Genomic DNA, 21,774 nt, shown 5'->3' with positions numbered 1-21,774 from the left:
TGGTAGATGGTTCATTCACTGCAGGTTCAGCAACAGTTGCAGCAATCACCAATTTGCCCGTACTATCACATAGAACCATTCCAATCCCAGTCTTTTTGTACTCTGGAAAGACCGCCCCATCAACATTGAGCTTCAGGAAATCAGAAGGAGGTGGTATCCACTTGCACAGTTTCTTCCCATCTACATCATTTGAACCCTTTAAAATTGAAAAGGATTTGTACAAAGAAAGAGCCATATTAGCTGCTGCAAAGGGGGTGATAAGCTCACTTTCCATCTTCAACTTATTTCGTCGAAACCACATGCCCCAACATAGAACAAACATGAGGGTAAAATCTGCTTCACTTCTAGAATTTAATACACCTTTCACATTATCCATCAAGCTTTTTTCATGTTGAAACTTGAAACCTATTGGACCAAACCGCCTCCACATCTCACTTAACTGAGGATAGAACAACAGTGCATGAGTAACATCTTCATCCTTCTCTCCACAGAAATAGCAACCCCCTTCCACTTCAATTTTTCGATACTTCATATTTTTGAGTGTAGGCAAAATATTCCTACAAGCTCACCATGCAAAAACTTTAATCTTCCTTGGTACATTCATCTTCCATAATTTTTTCCACATATGCCGATCTTGCACCCAGCTGGATGATTCACCTATCTCCCTCGTCCTCAAAGTTTGAAATAACCTATAAGTACTTTTCACAGTAAAACAACCACTTACTTCCTCGGACCATATCCATTTATCACTACAAGACATAAAAGACAATCTAATCTTCAAGATTTCTTCAGCTACCATTGGATCAAAGAGAGCTCTAACAATTTCAAACCTCCAATTTCTTGTTTCCGGACAGATAAGGCTATCCACAGTTGCCTCCTCTTGAGAAGCCGAAAACCCATTCTCAGCACACCTTCTTAAGTATTTATGAACTGGAACCCAATAATCCTTCCAAATAGAAATAGATGCTCCAGACCCAACCCGCCATCTACATTCCTCTAATAACCATTTCTTAGCTGCAAAAATCCCCCTCCATGCGTAAGAAGGATGCAAACCCAACTTTGCTTGAAAGAAAGTACTCCTGGGAAAATATTTAGCTTTATAAAGCCTTTGCAGTAAGGACCCCTCATTATGTAAAAGTCGCCAACCTTGTTTAGCCAAGAGAGCCATATTAAAAGTGTGTAAACTTTTAAACCCCATCCCCCCTCTGAATTTTGGAACACCTAAATGCCTCAAGCTTAACCAATGCAGTTTCTGTTCGTTGCCCTTCTGTCCCCATCAAAACCGAGACATCATTCCTTCCAATTCCCGACATAAACCCAAAGGTAGCTGAAAGCACGGCATAGCATAAGTAGGGATCGATAAAGCTACAGTCTTAATAAGGACTTTTCTACCTCCTTGTGATAACAAATTCTTCTTCTAGCTTTGTAGTTTATTCCAAACTCTCCTTTTAATATCAGCAAAAGCAAGAGATTTTGACCTCCCAACCAAGTTAGGCAGCCCCAAATATTTATCATATTGTTGGAAAGACCTAACACCCCACAAATTCAGCAACTCGCGCTGTTGCCCCTCATCCACATTTTTTGAAAAAACCACATCAGTTTTTTCCTTATTAACTTTTTGTCTCGACGCTGCCTCATATTTGTCAAGCACCCCTTGAATATGTTTGGTAGTTTGCACATCAGCTTTACAGAAAATTATACTATCATCAGCAAACGACAAGTGGCTTACAATAGGAGCACCCCGACAAACCTTTATTCTCCTGACTAATTGTTTACTCTCAGCATCCATTAACAACGCAGTGAGGCCCTCAGTACATAAAAGGAAAAGGTAAGGGGAAAGCGGATCCCCTTGCCTAAGCCCCCTAGTAGGGTTAATAGGGCCATGAGGCTCTCCATTAATCAAAATAGAAAAAGACACAGTTGTCACACATTTCATAACCAGCTGCCCAAAACCATAATCAAATCCTAGTTTGATCATTATTTTTTCTAAGAAACTCCACTCCACTCCACTCCACCCAGTCGTAGGCCTTACTCATATCCAATTTAAGAGACATATAACCCTTTTTGTCATACCTCTTGTGCCTTAGATAATTAACCAACTCGTAAGCAACAAACACATTATCCGAAATTAGCCTACCCTTCACAAATGCACATTGAGATTCTGATATAATCGCAGGAAGATGAAGATTGAGACCAACTTATAAACCACATTACAAAGACTGATTGGGCGAAAATCAGAAACTAAATCGCAAGTTTTTTTCTTTGGAATGAGGCTGATAAAAGTATGGTTAAGGTTTCTAGGAAAGTGACCAGAATTCAAAGTGTGCAACACAACAGCAATCACAGAACTACCCACAATAGACCAATATTTTTTGAAAAAAATGGGGGACATACCATCAAGGCCTGGTGCTTTAGAAGGATGCATCTGCTGGAGGGCAGCTTTTACTTCATCTGCATGGTACGGCTTTGACAGATCTGAATTCATCTCTGGTGTCACCCTTTGATGCACACATGCCAAAACTTCCTCTTGATGCCTCTATGGTGTAGAAGTGAAGAGCTTAGAAAAGAAATCCACAATTAATCTATCCCTCAGATAACCTTCCCTAACAACACCCCTTGCATCCTTCAAACCTTTGATAAAGTTCCTCTTTCGCCTGCCATTTGCTTGAGAATGAAAAAATCGAGTATTTTGATTACCTTCTTGAAGCCATTGGACCCGAGATCTTTGCTTCCACATGACTTCCTCCCTCTCAAGCCATAACTGAACTTGTTTTCTAGCATTATTCACCCCCATACCGTCTGGTTGTAATGAATCTCTATCTTGAGCTTGCTGCAAATTCCTCTTTGCCAAATCCAAATTTTTGAAAACATTCCCAAACGACTGTTTATTCCACTCAGAAAGCTGCTCCCCACACCTCTTCATTAACCTCATCACTTCCTCCATTCTCCTCCGGTTCCCACCATGATTCCATACTCGGTCAATAATCTGAGAGCATTTTTCCTCACCCACCCACATAGCTTCAAACCGAAACAGTTTGGTTACCCTTTTTCTATCATCTACCTCTTCAGATTCGAACCACACAGGAAGGTGGTCTGAATAAGCTGCCATGCCATGCATAACCCCAAATTGAGGAAACAAAGCACATAATTGATTGTTCCCTAAGAACCTGTCCAAACGTTCAGAAATGGCTCGAGTACCCTCTCTACCATTACACCACATAAAATTTGGACCTCTAAACCCCAAATCACGCAAAGAACAGTCGAGAATGACATTCTTAAATGCCTCCATTTGGGTCTCTGAGCGTGGTCTACCTCCCCCTCTTTTCATTGAAATGCAATAACTCATTAAAATCACCCCTACAAGCCAAGGACCATCCATCCCAGAACTTAGCCGTCTAATTAGATTCCAAGTCAGAAATCTATTAGCCACGTAAGGATTTCCATAAATTCCTGTAAATCTCCATTCGGACCTATCCCCATCTTTGATCATAGCATCAATGTGATTCAAGGAAAAAGATTGAATACGAACACAAGAATCTCCTTTCCACAATAAGGATAAACCCCCGCTTCTACCCACACAATCAACCGTAAAACAGTGAGTGAAGTGCAATCGAAACTTACAACGTTCCATAGCTCGCACCTTTAGCTTAGTCTCCTGAAGAAAGACCAAACTGGGATCTTCTTTCGTGATCAGATCACGTAAAGCTCGAATTCCCTATGGGTTCCCAAGCCCACGGGAATTCCAACACAGAATTTTCATGGCTGACGGCAGGGTTGGACTCCAGCCTCTGCCGATACTTCAATTCGAACCTCATGGAGCTGGTCGCCTTCATCCTGCGAGAGAGCCCCACCCTTCTGCCTCTTCCCCTCTAAAGACGCAATCTCCAAAGAAGGAGATAAGGAAACCTTCCTATTCACATTTCTACCTTTCGTTAAAATAGAACATACAGGGACTGGATGAGTGAAATCCTGAGTCTTCCGTTTCCACTTTCCAAGTGCCCTACTAGACTTCTTAGAAGGCCCCAACTCACTCTGAAAGCCTTCCTTGGCAGTGCCCATAACCATATTATCAAAGCTCGCACAGCCCACGGAACTAGCATCCTGACTTAGATGTTTACCAAGGCCTACACTCACCTTGGGAAATCTTGCCGTAGCCCGGCCCACACAATCTTCATTCACCCCTGCCAACGATTCCACTACCATCTCTGAACCAATACTACGCTCCCCACTCGCCACGCCACCTGTAAAACTCAAACAATTCGCAACAATAACCGCATCCGACTCCCAGATACTTCACTCAGTTAAATTTATCGCCTTAATGGGTGGGTTTGGAATTTCCAAAAAATCAGCACCCAAGGGTTTCAACATTGTCGTTTCAATAACGGCTTCCGCAACAGTGCATGTTTTACGGGAACCAGGGTCCGGCACCCCCTTCACCGCAGATGGTTGAGGATGCCCTGAACCCTCAGAGATTTTTCCTCCACGACCTAGTCCATGCAACCATTGACCATAAGGAAGAGGACCCTGATGCGAGTCATTGCTTTCCCTCTGATCACAGTCTTGCTGAGCATGACCAATTCTCCCACACACGTAGCAAAAATCAGGTAATCTCTCATAAGAGAATCTTACCCAATAAGGCACATGAGCACCAACACAAAATTTTTTGCCCCTTAACAGAGGCTTTGTAATATCCATACAAACCTGAATCCGCAAATATTCACCCCAAGCAAGTTCCCCTTCCAGTAGGTCAATTTCCTCTACAATACCTAGCGCATTTCCAATCAATTTACCCACAGTCTCATTGCGGGCCATCAGAGGCAGATCGTGAACTCGCACCCAGAATGACGCCTCAGTGAGATGCAACATTTGCGTTTGTTGAGCACCATCAAAATCTTTGACTAAAGCCAACTGTTTATCAAACGTCCATAGGCCATCCCTGACCACTCTCTCCTTATCTTTAACATCATCAAACTCTGCAATCAGGAAATTTGAATCTAGGTTTTGAATATGCATCATCTTCGCAGGACGCCAAATTCTTCGCAGCATCTGCTTCAAAGCTTCCTTATTATAGTGTTTCAGAGTCAGGAACTGAATTATCAAACACCTTTCGCCCCGACGAACAGTATCGCGAACCACCTCTTCATCGACGAAAACCACTTCTTCCTCAGATTCCGTTAAGGACAACCTTCCATACAGACCTTCCAAATCCTCCGCCATTAGCCCCACAAACCACAAACAATAGATAAAACAAAACGCGTGAAAAGAGAAGAAAACGACCTTTACTCGCAGTGGGCGAGAAAGAAAACCTCTACTCATAGTGGGCGAGAGAGGACAATTGATACAAGATTTTGAGTACTCTCCCAAGTGTTCCCTTCCGCTTCATATGGAGTATTATTCATTTGCATTATTTTCCCCTTCTTGGGTCGGTTCATTTATTAATTAGCGAAATGGATTATATTCAGAAGCTTCATGATTCCCAAGAACTAGTGTTGCAAACATAGAATGGATCTTGTAATGAATGATTACATGCCCCATTTCCAATAGATACCACCATTGCCTTCCAAACTAATAATATACAATCAGTAAGCTTGCAATTGCAGCAAAGTTGGCCTACTTTAGTTGTTGATCACCAATCAACATATGTAGATTTAAAGTCAAGCAAACACTTCTTTTCTAGCAAATGTATGTCGGCTCCATTATTAAAACAAAAAAAAAAAAGAAAAAAGCGATTTCTTTGTATCTTGTGGTATAAATTAACAAATAAAAATACTATTCGTCATTTTTTTTGAATACTATCTTTTCATTATCTCTTGATATAGTATCAAATAATTAAATAAGTATTTGTTATCTTTAATTTATCTGCCAATCATTTAATACAATATCATTTGATGTTGAATAATACTTCTTAATCACAAATTCCTCGCAAGGTAAGAGGGAACAGTTTGACTCGAAGTTTAAGTACTGAGAATTATCTACACAGGTGGCGCAAAAAATTGGGCTTTGCAATCACAGAAAGAGAGAGAGAGAGAGAGAGAGAGAGAGAGAGAGAGAGAGACTAAGAATGCAGCAAAAAGAGAGAGAGAAACGAAGCCAGGGAAGCAATCACTGAAGCAGAAGGAGAAAGGGTCTTGGATGAGTCTCCAGAGAAGAAGTTTGGAAGCCATGAGGGACTGTTGTCTTCGTTTGGCACCACATCCTGCGACTCTGTTCCGGAGCTATTTGTTGTTGGAGATGCATCTCTTGCGGATTTTTGACTGATCAATAGGCAAAAAAAAAAAAAAAAAAAAGGGTTAGAAAATTCCAATTATGGAAAGAATTGTATAGCAATACGGCCTGTAAATATAAATAAATACACTAAATGATATCAATTTTTTCATAGAATTGTATAGCAATACGGCCTGTAAATAAGACTCTCTACAGGTCTAAATCATCCAATTTTAAAAAAGCCATAATATTAAACATTTACATCAATTTATACAAGAAACATTTTATATTGTAAATTTTTTAATACATTTTATAATTTTAAAAAACATATTAAATTATATTAATTTATAAATTTATTATTGTGGAATCTGCAAACATTTTCCATAAATAAATAAATAAAAAGGAGAAAGGTGGGAATACCATCCTTACCTTGTTCCCGAAGGGCAGAATGTTATCGTATAATCTGCTCCTGTACACGTAAATGTACTCGTGGCATCGTCGTAAGCGTAGCTATACGATCTCGGACACGCGGCTTTAAACATCTCCGAGTAAATCGATGGCTTACAAGTAGCCGGTGAACCATACGCGCCGCTGCAGCAGTACTCGGGGCTCCCAAACGCCTCGCATGCACTCTTGCACGCCGCCCCGTCCCCGACCAGCAGCTCTTTCGGGCATCGTCGGTTCAAGTCGGTTACGCACCCGGTTGACAAGCACGTGCCCGACCCGCCACTAGTGTCGACGATCATGGGCACGTTGTACCCATCGACCAGGCTCACGTCGTAGAAGTCCTGCGTGGCGCCCGACCCGATCGTGAACTCCGCGAGTGTTGCCGGTGGGGTCGCTCCTGCCCCGTTGCACTCGACCTGGTTGGAGCCACAGTCACCAGTGACGCAGCTCCCTTGACCGTTGTTGGGGTCAAATGTACAACCGGTTCTGCCCCAGAATCTTCCGGACCAATTCGGCGGGGCTTGGAAGGAGCGAGACTTGCCTTGCTGGAGCTCGAATCCAGTGCTATCTAATACGGCGCTACCGGCATTGGATAGAATCCCGGGCCATACCGTGTATTCACACCTGTTTATTATCGTTAATGAAGCCGCCGATATACCTGGTAGCATAAAAGACCATTTAATTAGGTGAAAGAAACAAGATTTATATGCGACCATTATGGGGAACCTTTGAGAAATCATTACCTCTGCAAAATGCAAACAAAACTACGAGACTGATGTAAAGAGAAGTGTAGGACACAATGGGATCCATTTCGGAGATACAATTAATACGATACAGATGAAGAATATGGGGTTAATGGTGGCAATTAGAACTTTCTCATAGGAAAGAAAAGCTGCATTGCCTGCTGACAACAACAAGAAGATGACGATGATAGAGATGATGGGTATTGTAGGGAGGGATTAAATATAGGATAGATGATGCATACCAGTGATTGTGAGGGAAGAGGAATATATGAAGAAAAAGATGGGATTTTTAAACCATGAAAGTATTCATGAGGAAATGCTTTTACTGTTTTTTAATGGCAGAAATGGAAATGGTAGGAAGATTTCTGATGACGGGAATTAAAGAGATTAGTATACGCAAGTCTGTACTTCTCTCTCTCTCTCTCTCTCTCTATATATATATATAATATGTACGTGAAAGCTGGATCAAAATCTACTGTTCCATAAGGACGATGGTCAAACACTCCAATTGAGAGAGAGAGAGAGAGAGAGAGAGAGAGAGAGTTAAATATGAAATATATAGATCATTAGATGACAGTAAAAAGAGATCAAGACGGAGCATCAATGTGTATGGAAGAAATAAAAAACTTTCAGATTGGATGAGTATAAAAAAACAGGAGATCATTATGGTATGGAGGCCCCATTTCTTTAGATCAGAGGAAATTTCTTGTACAACTACTTTTATCCATTCCCACTTATACGATACCATAAATACTACTGTCTGTGGGGATCTGCATGCTAATTTCTAGTTTCTACTAAATTGGATGGTGAAACTGATCTAATTAATAGCTGATCAGGTAAGAGCCTGTCACATTAATACTAGTATATTGAGTGTATTCATAAATTAAATAATAAATAGATTTTTTTTTTCTAAATATATATTTATACATATATAATATTTATTTATTGATATGTGCACAATACTGTCAACTTTGAGGCAAGCATTTCTCAATATATTATTACAAAGAGATAATGAATATCCAGCAAGTGAGTTTAGGGGACATGATAATGATCAAACCAAATCAAAGAGATATATATGAAAAAATTCTTTTGACTTTTGATCTAGTGGTCATTGATAACTTTACTTTCTGTATTGGTAAAGTTTATTGGCCAAAAAACAGTCAAATGAATTTTAATTAGCTCCGACCAGGTTGGAACCAGAAAATCTGGTTTGGGGGACAAGTTACAGAAAAATAATTTTGGGATCAAATGTTAATTTTTATATAAACTATTTTATAGAAACACAATTCAAAATTTAATTTTCATCAAATTTTAAAAATTTCTAGGCCAAGGGCCCCAAGCCCCCTTAGTAGTTCCGACCCATGCATCATTTCTAGAATTTCCGGATCATTTCTAGTTGGAATGAAATATTTCTTCACCTTTTCATGATTTAAGCACCACTTGGGAGACATGCATCCAACATTTTAGTACTCCGAGGAATGATTATCAATATTTCCTTAATTTTATTTCTATATATCTTTTTAAAAAACATATTGCTAGCTATTAACTGTATATAAGCCTAGCTAGCTCGTATATGTTTTTGCCTGCAGTCTGTAAAATAGGATGAAGAAACTGAATAGCTCTTTATTATCTATATATACTTCTGGATATTGGGTCTGCATGCAATGCTGGCCCAGAGACAAATATGCATGCATGTGTATACATCTGGACAAAATTTATCATGCGAACTGCATACAGCTTAAATAATATTGTGATAGAACAACGTCAGACCATATAATAATTAAACAGATCGAAATCTGGTGGGAATATTTTCTTTTGTTTCTGATGAGATTAATTCGATCGGTCGACTGGACATGATGATTAATTAGGTGTCAACTTCAAAAAGTTATCGTAGTACGTTTGTTGAATAAACTCAATTACGTGATTCTAGTTATAATCAAACAAGCTCATGATTGATCCATATATATATATATGTTTAAAAATTGTCCTCCTTTTGTCATTTTCAGTTGGAATCCAATTCCATATATGCATGCATGGCACTAGCTAGCTAGGAAAGCTGTCAAACGGCATGCAAATTAATGTCTGAAGATTTGCCATTTCGAATCATTGAATATATATAAGAACCAAAAGCCAAGATTCTTAAATATAATGGCCCTAACACGTTTATTAGCTAGGTAGCTAGCTAGCTAGGTGGAATCCATATGCGTTACCTATTAATTTTTTAATAATAAATCTTATATTTTTTTAAAAAAAATACACAACATTTACGTTTATAACTGTATCTATTATTATTTAATTTATTATGCGTGCATAGGTGGAAGTGGAACCTTGAAAAGAAAAAGGGTCGGGGGAGCCGGCTTTGCATGCATGCTTTGAGACTCACCAAACGGAACATGCTGACGTGGAATGCACTTTCATCGTGGGTCCCTAACTATAGCTACCACAACTCATTCACTGGGGGAGTGCTGCCTGCTTTCATGAGTACGTATTATTATGAATTTGCAGCAGGACTCGATCGTGTTCCAGTCCCGCGACAAGGTCTCATGTGTTCAAAACTACTTCAATCTCATCTCTACATAAGCAAGTTAGCTAGCTGTTTGTAATTGGGTTGATCTAAACGTTTAAGGAAAAATTATAGTATCAAGTCAAGTCGTCGATGAATAGATTTTTTCAGTAAAAATTATTTTACTAAAAAAATTTAAAAAATTCGTGCTACAGCATATACAATGGCAACTTTGCTCGCTAAAAGTACTCTAGTCTCAAGTGAGATCTTTACGATAGATATATAGTGAATCAGATAATATATATAGTACGTACTGATGTTTGTAAAATAAAACTTTTACGTACAGCTAGCTTTCATCTTAATTGGGAGATTATGCTTTATAAAAGAAAGGACGTGGTTCATTGAATTAACGCATGTGAGATTTGAATATTCAGATCAATATAAAGCAGAAGTAAGAAAAAAAGAACATAAAAGATCAGAAAATAGTACCGATCAGGATGCATGAAAGCAGAACCAGATCAATTGTTTCAATCCAAACTAGCTAGCAGCTAGCTAGAAGTGGTTGTTGACCCAGTAAAACACTTATCGGATTAATGTTAGCATTAATACTACGTACTCTACGTGATGACATGCAAAAGTGGGATGCCGACGCTGCATGCTCTAAAGTTCATGGTCGGTGACGTGCCCATGTCTACTCCTCGTCCTAAACAGCCAAACATTTTGTGGTTTTTAAGCTACCGCTGTATCTTTTGGACCATATTCTATTAATACAGTACTGAAAAAAAAGAAGCTCCAACGGTCTCGTGCATGCATGTGCTGGCCAAGCAGATCAACATTTTGATATTGTAGCTTTATTGCCCATCCCGCATCATAATTTTGCTAATAAATTCAATATCGACAAACAGAGATCATCATCATCCAGTTTGTGGAAAATAGGTTTACCATCGATCGATCACATATAATATATATATATATCACGTCAAGTGGAAGGGAACCTTATAACTTTGTAAAGCAATTTTGCTTTTTACACCTTGGAAGCTTGGAATTAAAGTAACATGCAGTTTGGATAAATTGCTTTACCCCTTGGAAGCTTGGAATTAAAGTAACATGCAGTTTGGATAATCTATACTACGAGTAACGAGAGTGCTGAAATTTCTAGCTCGAATTAATTAGGATATTGAAGTGGTCTACATCTCAAAAAGGTGACGGACGATCGAACAACCGATCTCTTTACCCCTCAGTAATGATGTTCTCTCAACGTCAAATTTAGAATGCAAAGTGACACATGTTATCTGTCGTGTAAAGAACCGTTCGGATAATTATTGCACGTATGCAAATTTGTTTTTTTTTTGCCGACTCATGATATCGATCTTTCTTTCTTTGTGCATGCTTTATCTTTACTGAAGATCTGCGTCACACCTACCAGCAGACAGCCTTTGCAGTTTGAAACCTCTAAAGAAGGATTAACTCATGTTTCCTTTTGTTGATCTCCAAACTTCGATCGAATACTTCAGTACTTCGTGGTCATGAGTGTCTCCGAACAATATATGACTAGACTCTGACGAGTCATCTCATGTGTACATGATCTATATTCATGCATATATATTCTTCCCTGGCCACGGAACATGCTAAGCTGACCTTGATTTTGATGGGAATTAAAGGTGAAGAAAGTGGATAATGGCCGACGTGGACATGCAAAAGAGGCATACGCATATACTAGCGACCAGTAGTACTAAAGAAAATTATGATCAGTACGTAGTCTCTGACTACTAATTAGTTTCTCACAAAGTAGCAAAAGGTGGATCATCTGTATTATCTTCGCAGCCAAGTTTTCTGCGTCTCTATTTCTTTGTAGCTAGCTCTGTTATATTTAATCATATCATGACATAAATTATCGTGAGACCCATACAGTTATTATAAAAAGCTGTATATATAAAAACTGTCAACAATTTTTATTTAATTTTTTTAAATTGTGATCAAGTGAATCTTACAAATATATATATATATATATATATTTTAAAAAAAAATACAGAATGTTAATTAATTACCGTGAATTTAGGAAAAAATCTTTTGGAAGTATGGATCGGAGGGCAATTTGCATTCGTGGATAAGTTAATTGGTTTGACTAAGCGTTCATATGCAGATCAGATTATCCGAGACATCAAAAGGAACAACATAGGCGTAAAGGCACACGTCCACCCATGCATCAAAGATCCGAATCTGGACCCTGTGGAATTTAGTTTTGGATTCCATAAGGGGTTCCGCGTAGACAGCATGATCTGGAGCTATTTCTATTGATGCATGTGGTACCTGGCCGGCCTTTTAGATTATATTCTGGGTCAGATACTATATATACTTTCTGTATATATATATATATATATATATATATATATATATATATATATATATATAAGACTGTAACAGGACATGCAAAGTCATGAACATGTGTCGTTAATTTTTTGGGTTTTCCAATACCAAAGCAGAATTTTTTTTTTCCTATATATGTAACAGAAAATTAAGGAATATTTATCTATATATGTTTAAAAATTGATTGTGAATATTCACGATTATCTTCACTGCTAAGTTACCTAGGTATTTCTTTATTATAAGAGAGAATTATCAATAAAATTAGAATACCAATTTTGTTTAAAAAAAAAAAAATCACCAACATGACTTTCTGAGCTAGCGCCAGTAAATTAATTAGGAGAATCTGGATTCACAAAACTTAACGACAAGACGAGATGTATTCAGACAAGTAGTGATTAAAGAACAGTAACTTAAGCCCGTATTAATAATGCTTTGGTTTAATTATGGAAGGGTTCAGGTTCTAGATGGATCATATATATATATATATATATATATATGGACAATATTAATAATGCTTTGGGCCGGGTTGGCCTCGTGACATTTTCGGGGCTTTTGGATGTTAAATTGTCCATATTTACAGTAGATCCATTTTCCAGGACCAGTAAAAATCTTAAAATTGGTGTTTGGTTGAATACAAGCTCATGCCAAACTGATATAGGACCAGTACAAATCTTAAAATTGGTATTTACAGTATAGGATTTTGTTAGGTATAAACGGTTTGGTGCATCAAACTGCGTATCAACACTCACATAATTTTTTTATTATAAAAATAAATAAATAAATACCTTATATTTATTATTGGTATAAGGTTTGGTGTGCGAAATCACTTGCAAGAAGATTTTTCTATATATATAATATATATGTATGTATATATAAGAAGATATTCATGATTTTGAGCACGCATGCAATATATTCAGTACTCTCTAACTAATTTAAACCTATATTTAATTATTAAAAAGATTTATCCTTTTTTTTCCTAATTAGATAGCCATCTATCTATTGATGATTGAAAGCTAACTTGCCTCAAAAGTCTTAAAGTGAAGGTTCATGAACAATAACTTTGACGTACGTACAATAATAATCCAAGCAGATTATGAAATTATTTCTCGAGACCAAAACAGTGAAGGTTCATGAATTAGGCAGAAAAAGGTTTGTCGAATTTCAACGTCGACAGACGTATCCCAGTTAGATATATTATATATATATACGATGCAAAAGCGAGTCACATTATAAATTGGATAATCATGATAATACCATTACATTTTCTTTACTGTTACTTTACTACCCCTTCCTGCTGCTGCTACGAGAAAAAGGTGGCGTAGATTGAGGGCATGTGAAACATGAAAAGATAACGTATTGGAGTCCTGTGGCTATGGGATATGCGCCCACATGTACCTTTGCCACAAAGTTTGAAACTTTTAAGAATATTTATTTCTCCATGGATTAATCTGGTTTATGCACTAAGTGGAGACTGGAGGTTATCTTGCGTGTTAGGTATTTCCATTAAAATCAGAACGAAGTTATAGTATGAGCATTGCTATTTAAAATTTAGTTAAAAGAATATATTTTTTTTATAAATTCAAAACCACTCAAACCATAACTTCACATTAGATTAATCAAAATAATAATATAATATTAATTTTTTAATAATATTAATTAATTTTTTCCCTACACTAACCATATGTTAATTAATAATTGCCAAATATTACTTAAATTATTGTTTTCCAATTAATTTTTTTCTTCAACCTAATTATTCAACAAACACATTTTAGAATAAAATGTGAAAAATATTCAAGTAGTTGGGTCTGCTATTTTAGAATAAAATATTACTTTTGAAGATGAATAATAGTACATCTTTAATTATGAAGAAATACTGTAGCTCATAGTTTTTTTTTTTTTTTTTTTTTTTTTTTTTTTTTTTTTTTTTTTTCTCTTTTGATAGCCAAATCACATTCATTTCACACCAAACATTACAAATTTTTTTCAGACCAGATGACTTGTGCAATACATTTTGGAAAAGATCCCCACCACACACAAATATCATCTACATTTCAAGCAAATTTTGCTAATTTTATGGGCAGCCTCATTGCCCTCACGAATGGTATGTTGAATAGTGCAGTTGTGAAACATCTTCATTATATCTCCATTATGAGGCTTCCTAGGAGAGACATAGAGTACCCTGCAGCTTTTATAGCATTAACCATCAACAAAGAATCACCTTCTAGAATAAGATCTTGGATTCCTTGATGAGCACAAAGTTGCATGCCTCTAAATATTGCCAAAAGTTCAATGTCAGTAGGATCATTCACTTTATTTTCCTTCTCACTGGCTGCCATAATAACCTTACTTTTGCAGTCTCTTAGAATTGCTCCCACACCTGCTCTTAGCTGATCTTAATTTGAAGATTGCACCATCTACATTAAGTTTCAAAATACCATTAACCGGCCACTAGTATTTGACTATTCTAATGTAGATGATTTCATCTCTATTTTTTCAAATTTTGAAGATGAACTGGTATTTGGCCAAGCCAATACCAATGCTCTTATGATTAATTATAAATTTGGAGCGACCAAATATTTTTAGGCTATAATAAATAGTTCAATTGAATTTTTTAGGAACACCAACAACAAACTGATACAATAAATAAATAAAGTGAGTAAAAATACAAGAAGGAAAAAATACGAAATTTCATTCTTCCATGCAATAATTTTGAAAATTTTACATATAAGCTTTCATGCATTGCAATTAAAAGAAAAAGGCTAAATTTTGAAAACAAGTTATATATGAATTATAAAAAAGAGATAATTAAACAAAACTTTGGATTAATTTCTAAATAATATATAATAGTAAATTATATTAAACGTGGGTTTTTTTTTTTTAATTTTAAATATCTTTCATTAAGATAATTATAAATTTAAATATTGAAAAAATTATAATTTAATAATACAATATTAAATTATAATTTTTTCAAATTAAATACAATAGAATTAAAATTTACTGGAAAACAAAAGCTAATGGGGAGTGCTGTATCATAAACAAAAGCTGTATCCATAATTTTAAATATCATAAACAAGGGCATATATACTTAGAAAATTATGGATAATATATACACCCCTTAATTAATTTTTTTTATGAGAGACTGGCCGACGTATCATAAACTAATGAGGAGTACTACTCTCACCTACATACGATACCAAAATGCCGAAACGGGAACTGAATATATAGTGTGTTATGTTTTATTTTTTAAAAATTATTTGTGTTAGTATTTTTTTAAAATACTCAAAAATAAATACGAAATGAGTACTAGTACAGCTATTTAATTTGCTTCACCTACTAACTAATGGTTCATCCAAATTCTAAATATATTGTGGCATATGCCTGTTGTCATAAGGAAATTAACTGTTGCCGTGATATCAAAGTTGAGCCTGAATGCTTGATCATGTAGTACTGATCATTACTCAACTTGCTCTAAGGATAATCAATGATTAAAGGGTCCACCATAAGAAAGTTGATTGCTACTGCATGTGATTTCAAAGTTGAGCTCAATTGTATGTTTGATGTAGAGAATACTCAACTTGCTCTAAGGATATTCGATGATCATGATAGGGTCCACCATAGGGCGGCCATTACCCATCGCTTTTTTTGTGGGTTTTAGTTCACATTACTTTTAACTCTTGCTCTTGAAGTTACCTTATAGCCACAACATTTTCTTTGAAAAATGATTACTCTAGATTTTATCATTCAGTGAAAGAAAAATAATTCTATATATAATCGTGAAATGCGTAAATATTACGTAATCGTTTTAAAAAAGAGTGAGGTCCACTATTAAAAAATTAATTTTTTTCGTATGGGTCTCATATTTTATTTATTTATTTTAAAGCAATTGCATGATAATTATACAATTCACAGTTATAAATATATTTACATTAATAAATGTTTTTTTAAAAAAAAGGATAACCAACCGACAATTGCCTCACCAACATAAAAATTAACACACAAGGGAGGTTTATAAGAGACAAAAGCAGTAGGGGCGGGGTACTGTTATTAACTGCTTATTTATCACTCAAAGCATAAGCTTCCACGTCTCACATACGTGTTCATCGTTTATACAACAACATCAAACACGAATACAAGTTGAAAAAACTTCTATAAAAAAAAAAACTACTACCTACCTATAGATCAACCAAATGGGGTGGTGGTTACAGAAAAATGATTGACACTTCACCCAAAACTGAACAAATGAATCTCTCATCCGATATTATAAAGAGATGGAACTCAATAATAATAATGTTTGGAAAGAATTTTCTTGGCCTAACAGGTCTATTACGTGCACTTCTGCACACCACCACAAATGATTTAAAAAAAAAAAAAAAACAAAAAATGGCATCCCCTGCCTATATTTTTAGTTTCCTTTCGCTCTCGTTGACATTCAATGCATGTCTCTAACTTCTGGGTAGTGAGCAACCCTTTCAATATATTGTGACAGGTGAGAGAGCTGCTTCATTCTGACTCGTATCCTCGTCATTCCGGCCAACCCTGCGGGTCCCTTCCGGGTCACATGCATGGTCCTTGCCTTGAGAAAACTAAGCGAAGGAAGTTAGAAGAGATCACGACAGTGCCACGACCGCCATATTGCCAATGCGATGCTGAGCGCAGCCGCGATGGCGTGGGACCGTGAAACCTGGCCACGCGTGTGCGGTGATGCATTGCTTTCGCCCAGTGCGCCCTCGTAGATCATCGCACTGTTGACGGACGGTGTCTCTGTGGTTGTCGTCCTTGGGTTCGACGCCGTGGTCTGCCCCTCCGAAGCCTTTTTGCTGCATGCACAGAATAATTCAACTGTCAGTAAATATAAAAATAAATACGTGTCGTGGTGTGACTGGTGTAATTGGGCAGCCTTTAACCTATTTAGGTGACCGTTAAACTAAGCATCTGACAAAATTGAACCGAATATCTACGTCAGTACATATTTATAATAGAAAAATCATAAAGATACAGTATTTTTCATAACATATTTTATAATTATATTTTAAAATGAGAAATAATTTTAAAAAATATTATAAAAATAATATTACTTTATAAAAATATCTTATTTTATATCATAAAAAATGTTATGAAAAGCATTGTGTAATAGTGTCGTGTTTTGCATCACAGTTCTCAGAGATTTACTTCACCGCGGACATACCTGATATATTGATTAATAACACAGAAAACGACCCAACTTGAGCAAAAAACAAAAGAAAAAAAGGTCGTAAAAATATTTCGAGATATTGATATATATATATTATATATATATATATTATTTTTTTATTTTTTGAAACAGACATGTATTAACATTGATAATTAGTGCGCGCATCGTAAAATTTTATTAATTTTTTTTTCATATTAGGGGTCATGTAGATAAGAAAATGATGTGCGCACTAATTACTATGCGTGCCCAATTTGTTGACGTGATAATTAATGAGAAAAACCAGGTCGGCAATAGACCCATGATAGAGGGATTGGGGTCGATCTCTTCCGACCGGACCACTGTCCCCGATTACGGATAATTTAGACAATATCGCAGGAAAAGAGGATACAGGGCAGTCCCATAAATATAATTCCCCTTCCAACCAAACAAGTGATCTCCCTCTCTCCCCTGAAAATCTTGATCGAATTGTCTGTCCTCCGGAATCCGGATATGGGAATTCTTATTAAGTCACTGGAAGATCATTATGAGAGGTTTTGATAATAAATTGAGATGAGTTGATATAAAAATTGAAAATTAAATAAAATATTAATTTTTAATATTATAATTATTTTAAAATTTTAAAAATTAAATTATTTATATTTAAAATAAAAATTTTAAAAATTATAATAATAAAATAAAATAAAACAAAACGAGGTAGTTAAAAACTTTTTATATCAATCCTCACCTGTAAGAAGAGTCAGTCTACCGAGATAATGATCAGCCGAATGAGGTGAGTTAAGTACCACAAATAACAAGATATGCTTGCTGTCTAAGATTGTCTAGCATGAAAAGTTGGGCCAGAACATGGGGGACATTAACGTTAGAGAAGAAAATCCTTTATCCAGACATGACTACCCTTTACCGTTAAGTTGAGATAACTAAAAACTAGCCGGTGGAGTAGGGAGTTTTGAGTAAATTGCATTACCTGGTGTTAGGGGTGGGGCAGAAAGTAATCGTATAATCAGCGGAGGCGCATGTGAAAGTGCTGGTCCTATCGTCGTACGCGTAGCTGTAAGCTTGCGGGCACGCGCTCTTGAATATCTGAGAGTAAGTTGACGGCTTGCAGACATCAGGAGTGGCATAAGCGCCGCTGCAACAGTACTGAGGCTGGCCGAAGGCCTCGCACGCGCTCTTACAAGCCACGCTAGTGCCGTCGGAGCCGGAGCTCGTGACCTTCAGCTCCGAGGGGCACGAGTCGTTCAGGTCAGTCACGCAGCCGGTGGTCGTACAGTTCTGACCGGTGCCACCCTTGGGCACGACCAGCAGAGGGAGGTTGTACCCGTCGACCAAGCTGACATCGAAGAAATCGAGACCGTTGCCGCCGTCTAGCGTGAACTCGGCCAAGGTGGCGGGTGGCTTGCCAAAGCCGGAGCATTCGATTTTCCCGGAGCCGCAATCACCTGTGACGCAGGAGAAATTGCCAGTGGAGTCTAAGGAGCAGAGAGTGCGGCCCCAGAGGCGGCCTCCCCAGGAAGTCGGCGCTGTAATGATCTTGGACTCGCCCTTTTGGAGAGCGAAGCCTGTCGGGGAGAGCGGAGGTACACCGGCGTTGGAGAGAATGCCTGGCCATACGGTGTGGCCGCAACTGTTTATAATTGTGAAGGTGGTCGAAATTACTCCTGCAGTTGAAATAGTGCAGCGATACAATTAAGCATGCATATAAAAAGAAATTCATGAGTAAAATGATTATATATAGTATCAAAGAGTAGAGCTTTTCAATATATTTTTCATGTAAAGGGATATTTATTGATTATCACTACCTGATACTGATAAGAGAAGTGTTACTAATGGCACTAATAATAATGCTGTTACTTGAGCCATTCAAACTCAGTACTAGTGAGTATAGGGAGGGAGGGAGGGGAAAGACGTAGGAATTGGAGGAGGAGAAGAAGAAGCTGTGCTTTTATGTGGTGGTGATCCCAAACTCTTCTTCTCCAGCAAGGAAAATGAGGAATGGGAGTTTAAGGTGGGAGGGTCTGAAAAGCAGCGAGCAATGGGGTATTTATAGACGGAAAGAAAGAGTTAAAGATAGAGACTATGCAGATTACGAAAAAAGAAAATTTATCAAAGCAAAAAAGGAAAAAGGAAAGAGAAATATTCTAGTTAGTTATAAATTAATTACACAAAAGTAATCTCATACATTGATGTTGTTTAATGTGATTTATCAAATTGTAAAATTACTTTTATTATAAAACAAATCTGACAGATTATATGAAGTCACGTCAATTTGTGAAATTACTTTTGTGTAATCACTTATGGCACAGTAATCCCGAAAAGGAAAGCCTTTTTAAGGTTTTTTGTTTTCCTCTAATCACGATCATTAACATTAATAAATAATAAGCAAGTGCTCCTAACAACCTTACCAATCTTTTTACAGGAGAAAGTCTATTTGTAATTCCTACTTGGGATTGTATATCCAGATCTTTTATTAAATGAGAAAAAAAATCGTTTTAAGAGGGATATTTTTATAATTTTAAAAAATTTTAAAGATAAAATTATTTAGACTTACATTGTAATCTCCAAAATAAAGATTGTATGTAGTATTGCTCCTTTTTACATAGCAGAAATCATGTGGCGGGTCTTAATTTCCACTATGGTAGGAAAAAACAGATAAGGAAGCTGAGTTTTTAAGATATACATATATATAATTATATATTATGAAATTTAGATTGTTTAAGAGGTACCATATAATATAAATATATATATATATATATATGTGTTATGAAATTTAGATTGGATAGCTAGATTGGATAGCTGCCCACTATTCACTAACACTGTTAAAGAGTGTGCGACTCAATTAAATTCGTGGTTTCAAGGAGCTAATATATTTTCCATATAATTAGGCTTTTAAAAAATCATATAAAAAATATGAGATAATATTAAACATGAAATACGTAGAGTCTCTTTTATCTATATTTTTCACTCTAAAAAAAAATAGAAAATATTGTTGCCCAATATATATATTAGTGCTCTATATCGTTGCTTGGGAACTCCGCTTATGTTAGCCTTGCTTGAGAAGTTAGGTAGTACATGACCCCACCTATCAAAACCGGGTATGCAAGTAATCAAGGAAACTCTTAAATCAGGATCGTCTACATTCCAATGAATCCATTCCTGGTTATGCAAGTTTTTAGTACTGTATATTTGTTTAAAGTCCGCAAAACAAACTGAAATCACGGTGTGAAAGAATTAAATATTTACAGGCACATTTCGTTGGTTTTTTTTTTATATATTTTTTATTTTTAAGAAATGATTTGTACAAGTCAGACAAATTTCGAGCAATCGATCACTTTGTAAAAAATTGAATCCTACAAAAAGAAAGTGTAATAAAAATATTTATTTTTTTAGTGAGATTTACTTTTTTATAAAATATCTATACGAAATTTGTCTATTTAAGACTTATACATTACTTTTTATTTTTTCATGTTATTGTTATTTTTGTTTGATTTGGAAAACTCAAACATAATGATGCCATTTTTGTAGTTTCTTTTTTTTATTCTACTTTTTTCTAACTCCTCAATTGAATCAAGTTAGACTAGGGGTGTACTGGAACTAACGAACCGACTGTCGCCGACGAGAAGCAACCATCGGAGTCAGGAACCAGCTAGAATTAATGGAGAACTGGTCAGTCGACGGTAGGAAATACAAGAAATCGACATTAGCAGGTTCAGTCCCAGTCTGAACCAGATTCAAACCGCTAAGCCGGCTGATATAATATAATATAATATATATATATATATTATATCTTAGATAAAACAATGTCGTTTCGCTTAAATGATGTAAACGACGTCATTTTACAGTTAACATATAGAAAAAAGAATATAAGTGAAACGCCGTTTGATTTAATACACCAAATGGTGTCGTTTAGATCTAGGGTTTAATAACCCTCCCCTCCCCTCCCCTCCTCTCTCCTCTCTTCCTTCTTCATGCCGCTCGACGCTAGGCCTGTCCCTCATCTCTCCGAGATCTCACATCCTCTACCTGTCCCTTACTTCTCTGAGCTCTCTCATCTCTCATCTCTGAATTGTCTTTTCAAGCTCTCTGTTGTTCATGGTTGACGGTTCACCTCTCTCATTCTCCTCTCATCTCTCCTATTCACCTCTCATTCTGAGGTTTTGTTATGAATTTATGATTTTGTTGTGAAGTTCGAGTTGATTTGTTGTGAATTTTTTATATGTTGTGGATTTTGGTTTATTTGTTTTGAATTTGTGAATGTGTGATGTGAATTTGAGGATGGGTTAGCAACTGACGAACCTACCACTGAACCAATTGGTACCAAC

General features: G+C 36.5%; 3 protein-coding genes across 5 annotated transcripts; all 3 read right to left on the bottom strand.

Annotated features, from left to right (window-relative positions):
• Positions 1-4,293: 4,293 nt before the first annotated feature.
• On the bottom strand, positions 4,294-5,217 carry LOC121262766. The gene has a single exon (XM_041165359.1). The coding sequence runs from the start codon at positions 5,215-5,217 to the stop codon at positions 4,294-4,296; it is 924 nt and encodes a 307-aa protein (XP_041021293.1).
• A 322-nt stretch (positions 5,218-5,539) lies between these two features.
• On the bottom strand, positions 5,540-7,814 carry LOC121263047 (thaumatin-like protein 1). 3 transcript variants are annotated; one of them, XM_041165827.1, is made up of 4 exons: positions 7,395-7,812; positions 6,634-7,309; positions 6,045-6,254; positions 5,540-6,010 (listed from the first exon to the last, which is right to left on the bottom strand). In XM_041165827.1, exons 1-3 carry the CDS (start codon positions 7,459-7,461, stop codon positions 6,056-6,058), a joined length of 942 nt encoding a protein of 313 aa, XP_041021761.1. In that variant the 5' UTR covers positions 7,462-7,812; the 3' UTR covers positions 5,540-6,010; positions 6,045-6,055. The 3 variants fall into 3 exon arrangements, with proteins under 3 accessions (XP_041021761.1, XP_041021760.1, XP_041021762.1); XM_041165826.1 differs by having other exon boundaries at positions 5,540-6,254; XM_041165828.1 differs by lacking the exons at positions 5,540-6,010; positions 6,045-6,254 and having other exon boundaries at positions 6,630-7,309; positions 7,395-7,814.
• An 8,479-nt stretch (positions 7,815-16,293) lies between these two features.
• On the bottom strand, positions 16,294-19,482 carry LOC121263036 (pathogenesis-related thaumatin-like protein 3.5). Its single transcript, XM_041165809.1, has 3 exons — positions 19,255-19,482; positions 18,420-19,113; positions 16,294-17,081 (listed from the first exon to the last, which is right to left on the bottom strand). Exons 1-3 carry the CDS (start codon positions 19,313-19,315, stop codon positions 16,862-16,864), a joined length of 975 nt encoding a protein of 324 aa, XP_041021743.1. The 5' UTR covers positions 19,316-19,482; the 3' UTR covers positions 16,294-16,861.
• Between the last annotated feature and the right edge of the window lie 2,292 nt (positions 19,483-21,774).

The sequence above is a fragment of the Juglans microcarpa x Juglans regia genome, chromosome 4S (genome assembly GCF_004785595.1).
Source record: "Juglans microcarpa x Juglans regia isolate MS1-56 chromosome 4S, Jm3101_v1.0, whole genome shotgun sequence".
Taxonomy (NCBI): domain Eukaryota; kingdom Viridiplantae; phylum Streptophyta; class Magnoliopsida; order Fagales; family Juglandaceae; genus Juglans; species Juglans microcarpa x Juglans regia.
The sequence above is the reverse complement of the archived record's forward strand: the minus strand, read 5'-3'. Positions and strand labels throughout refer to the sequence as shown.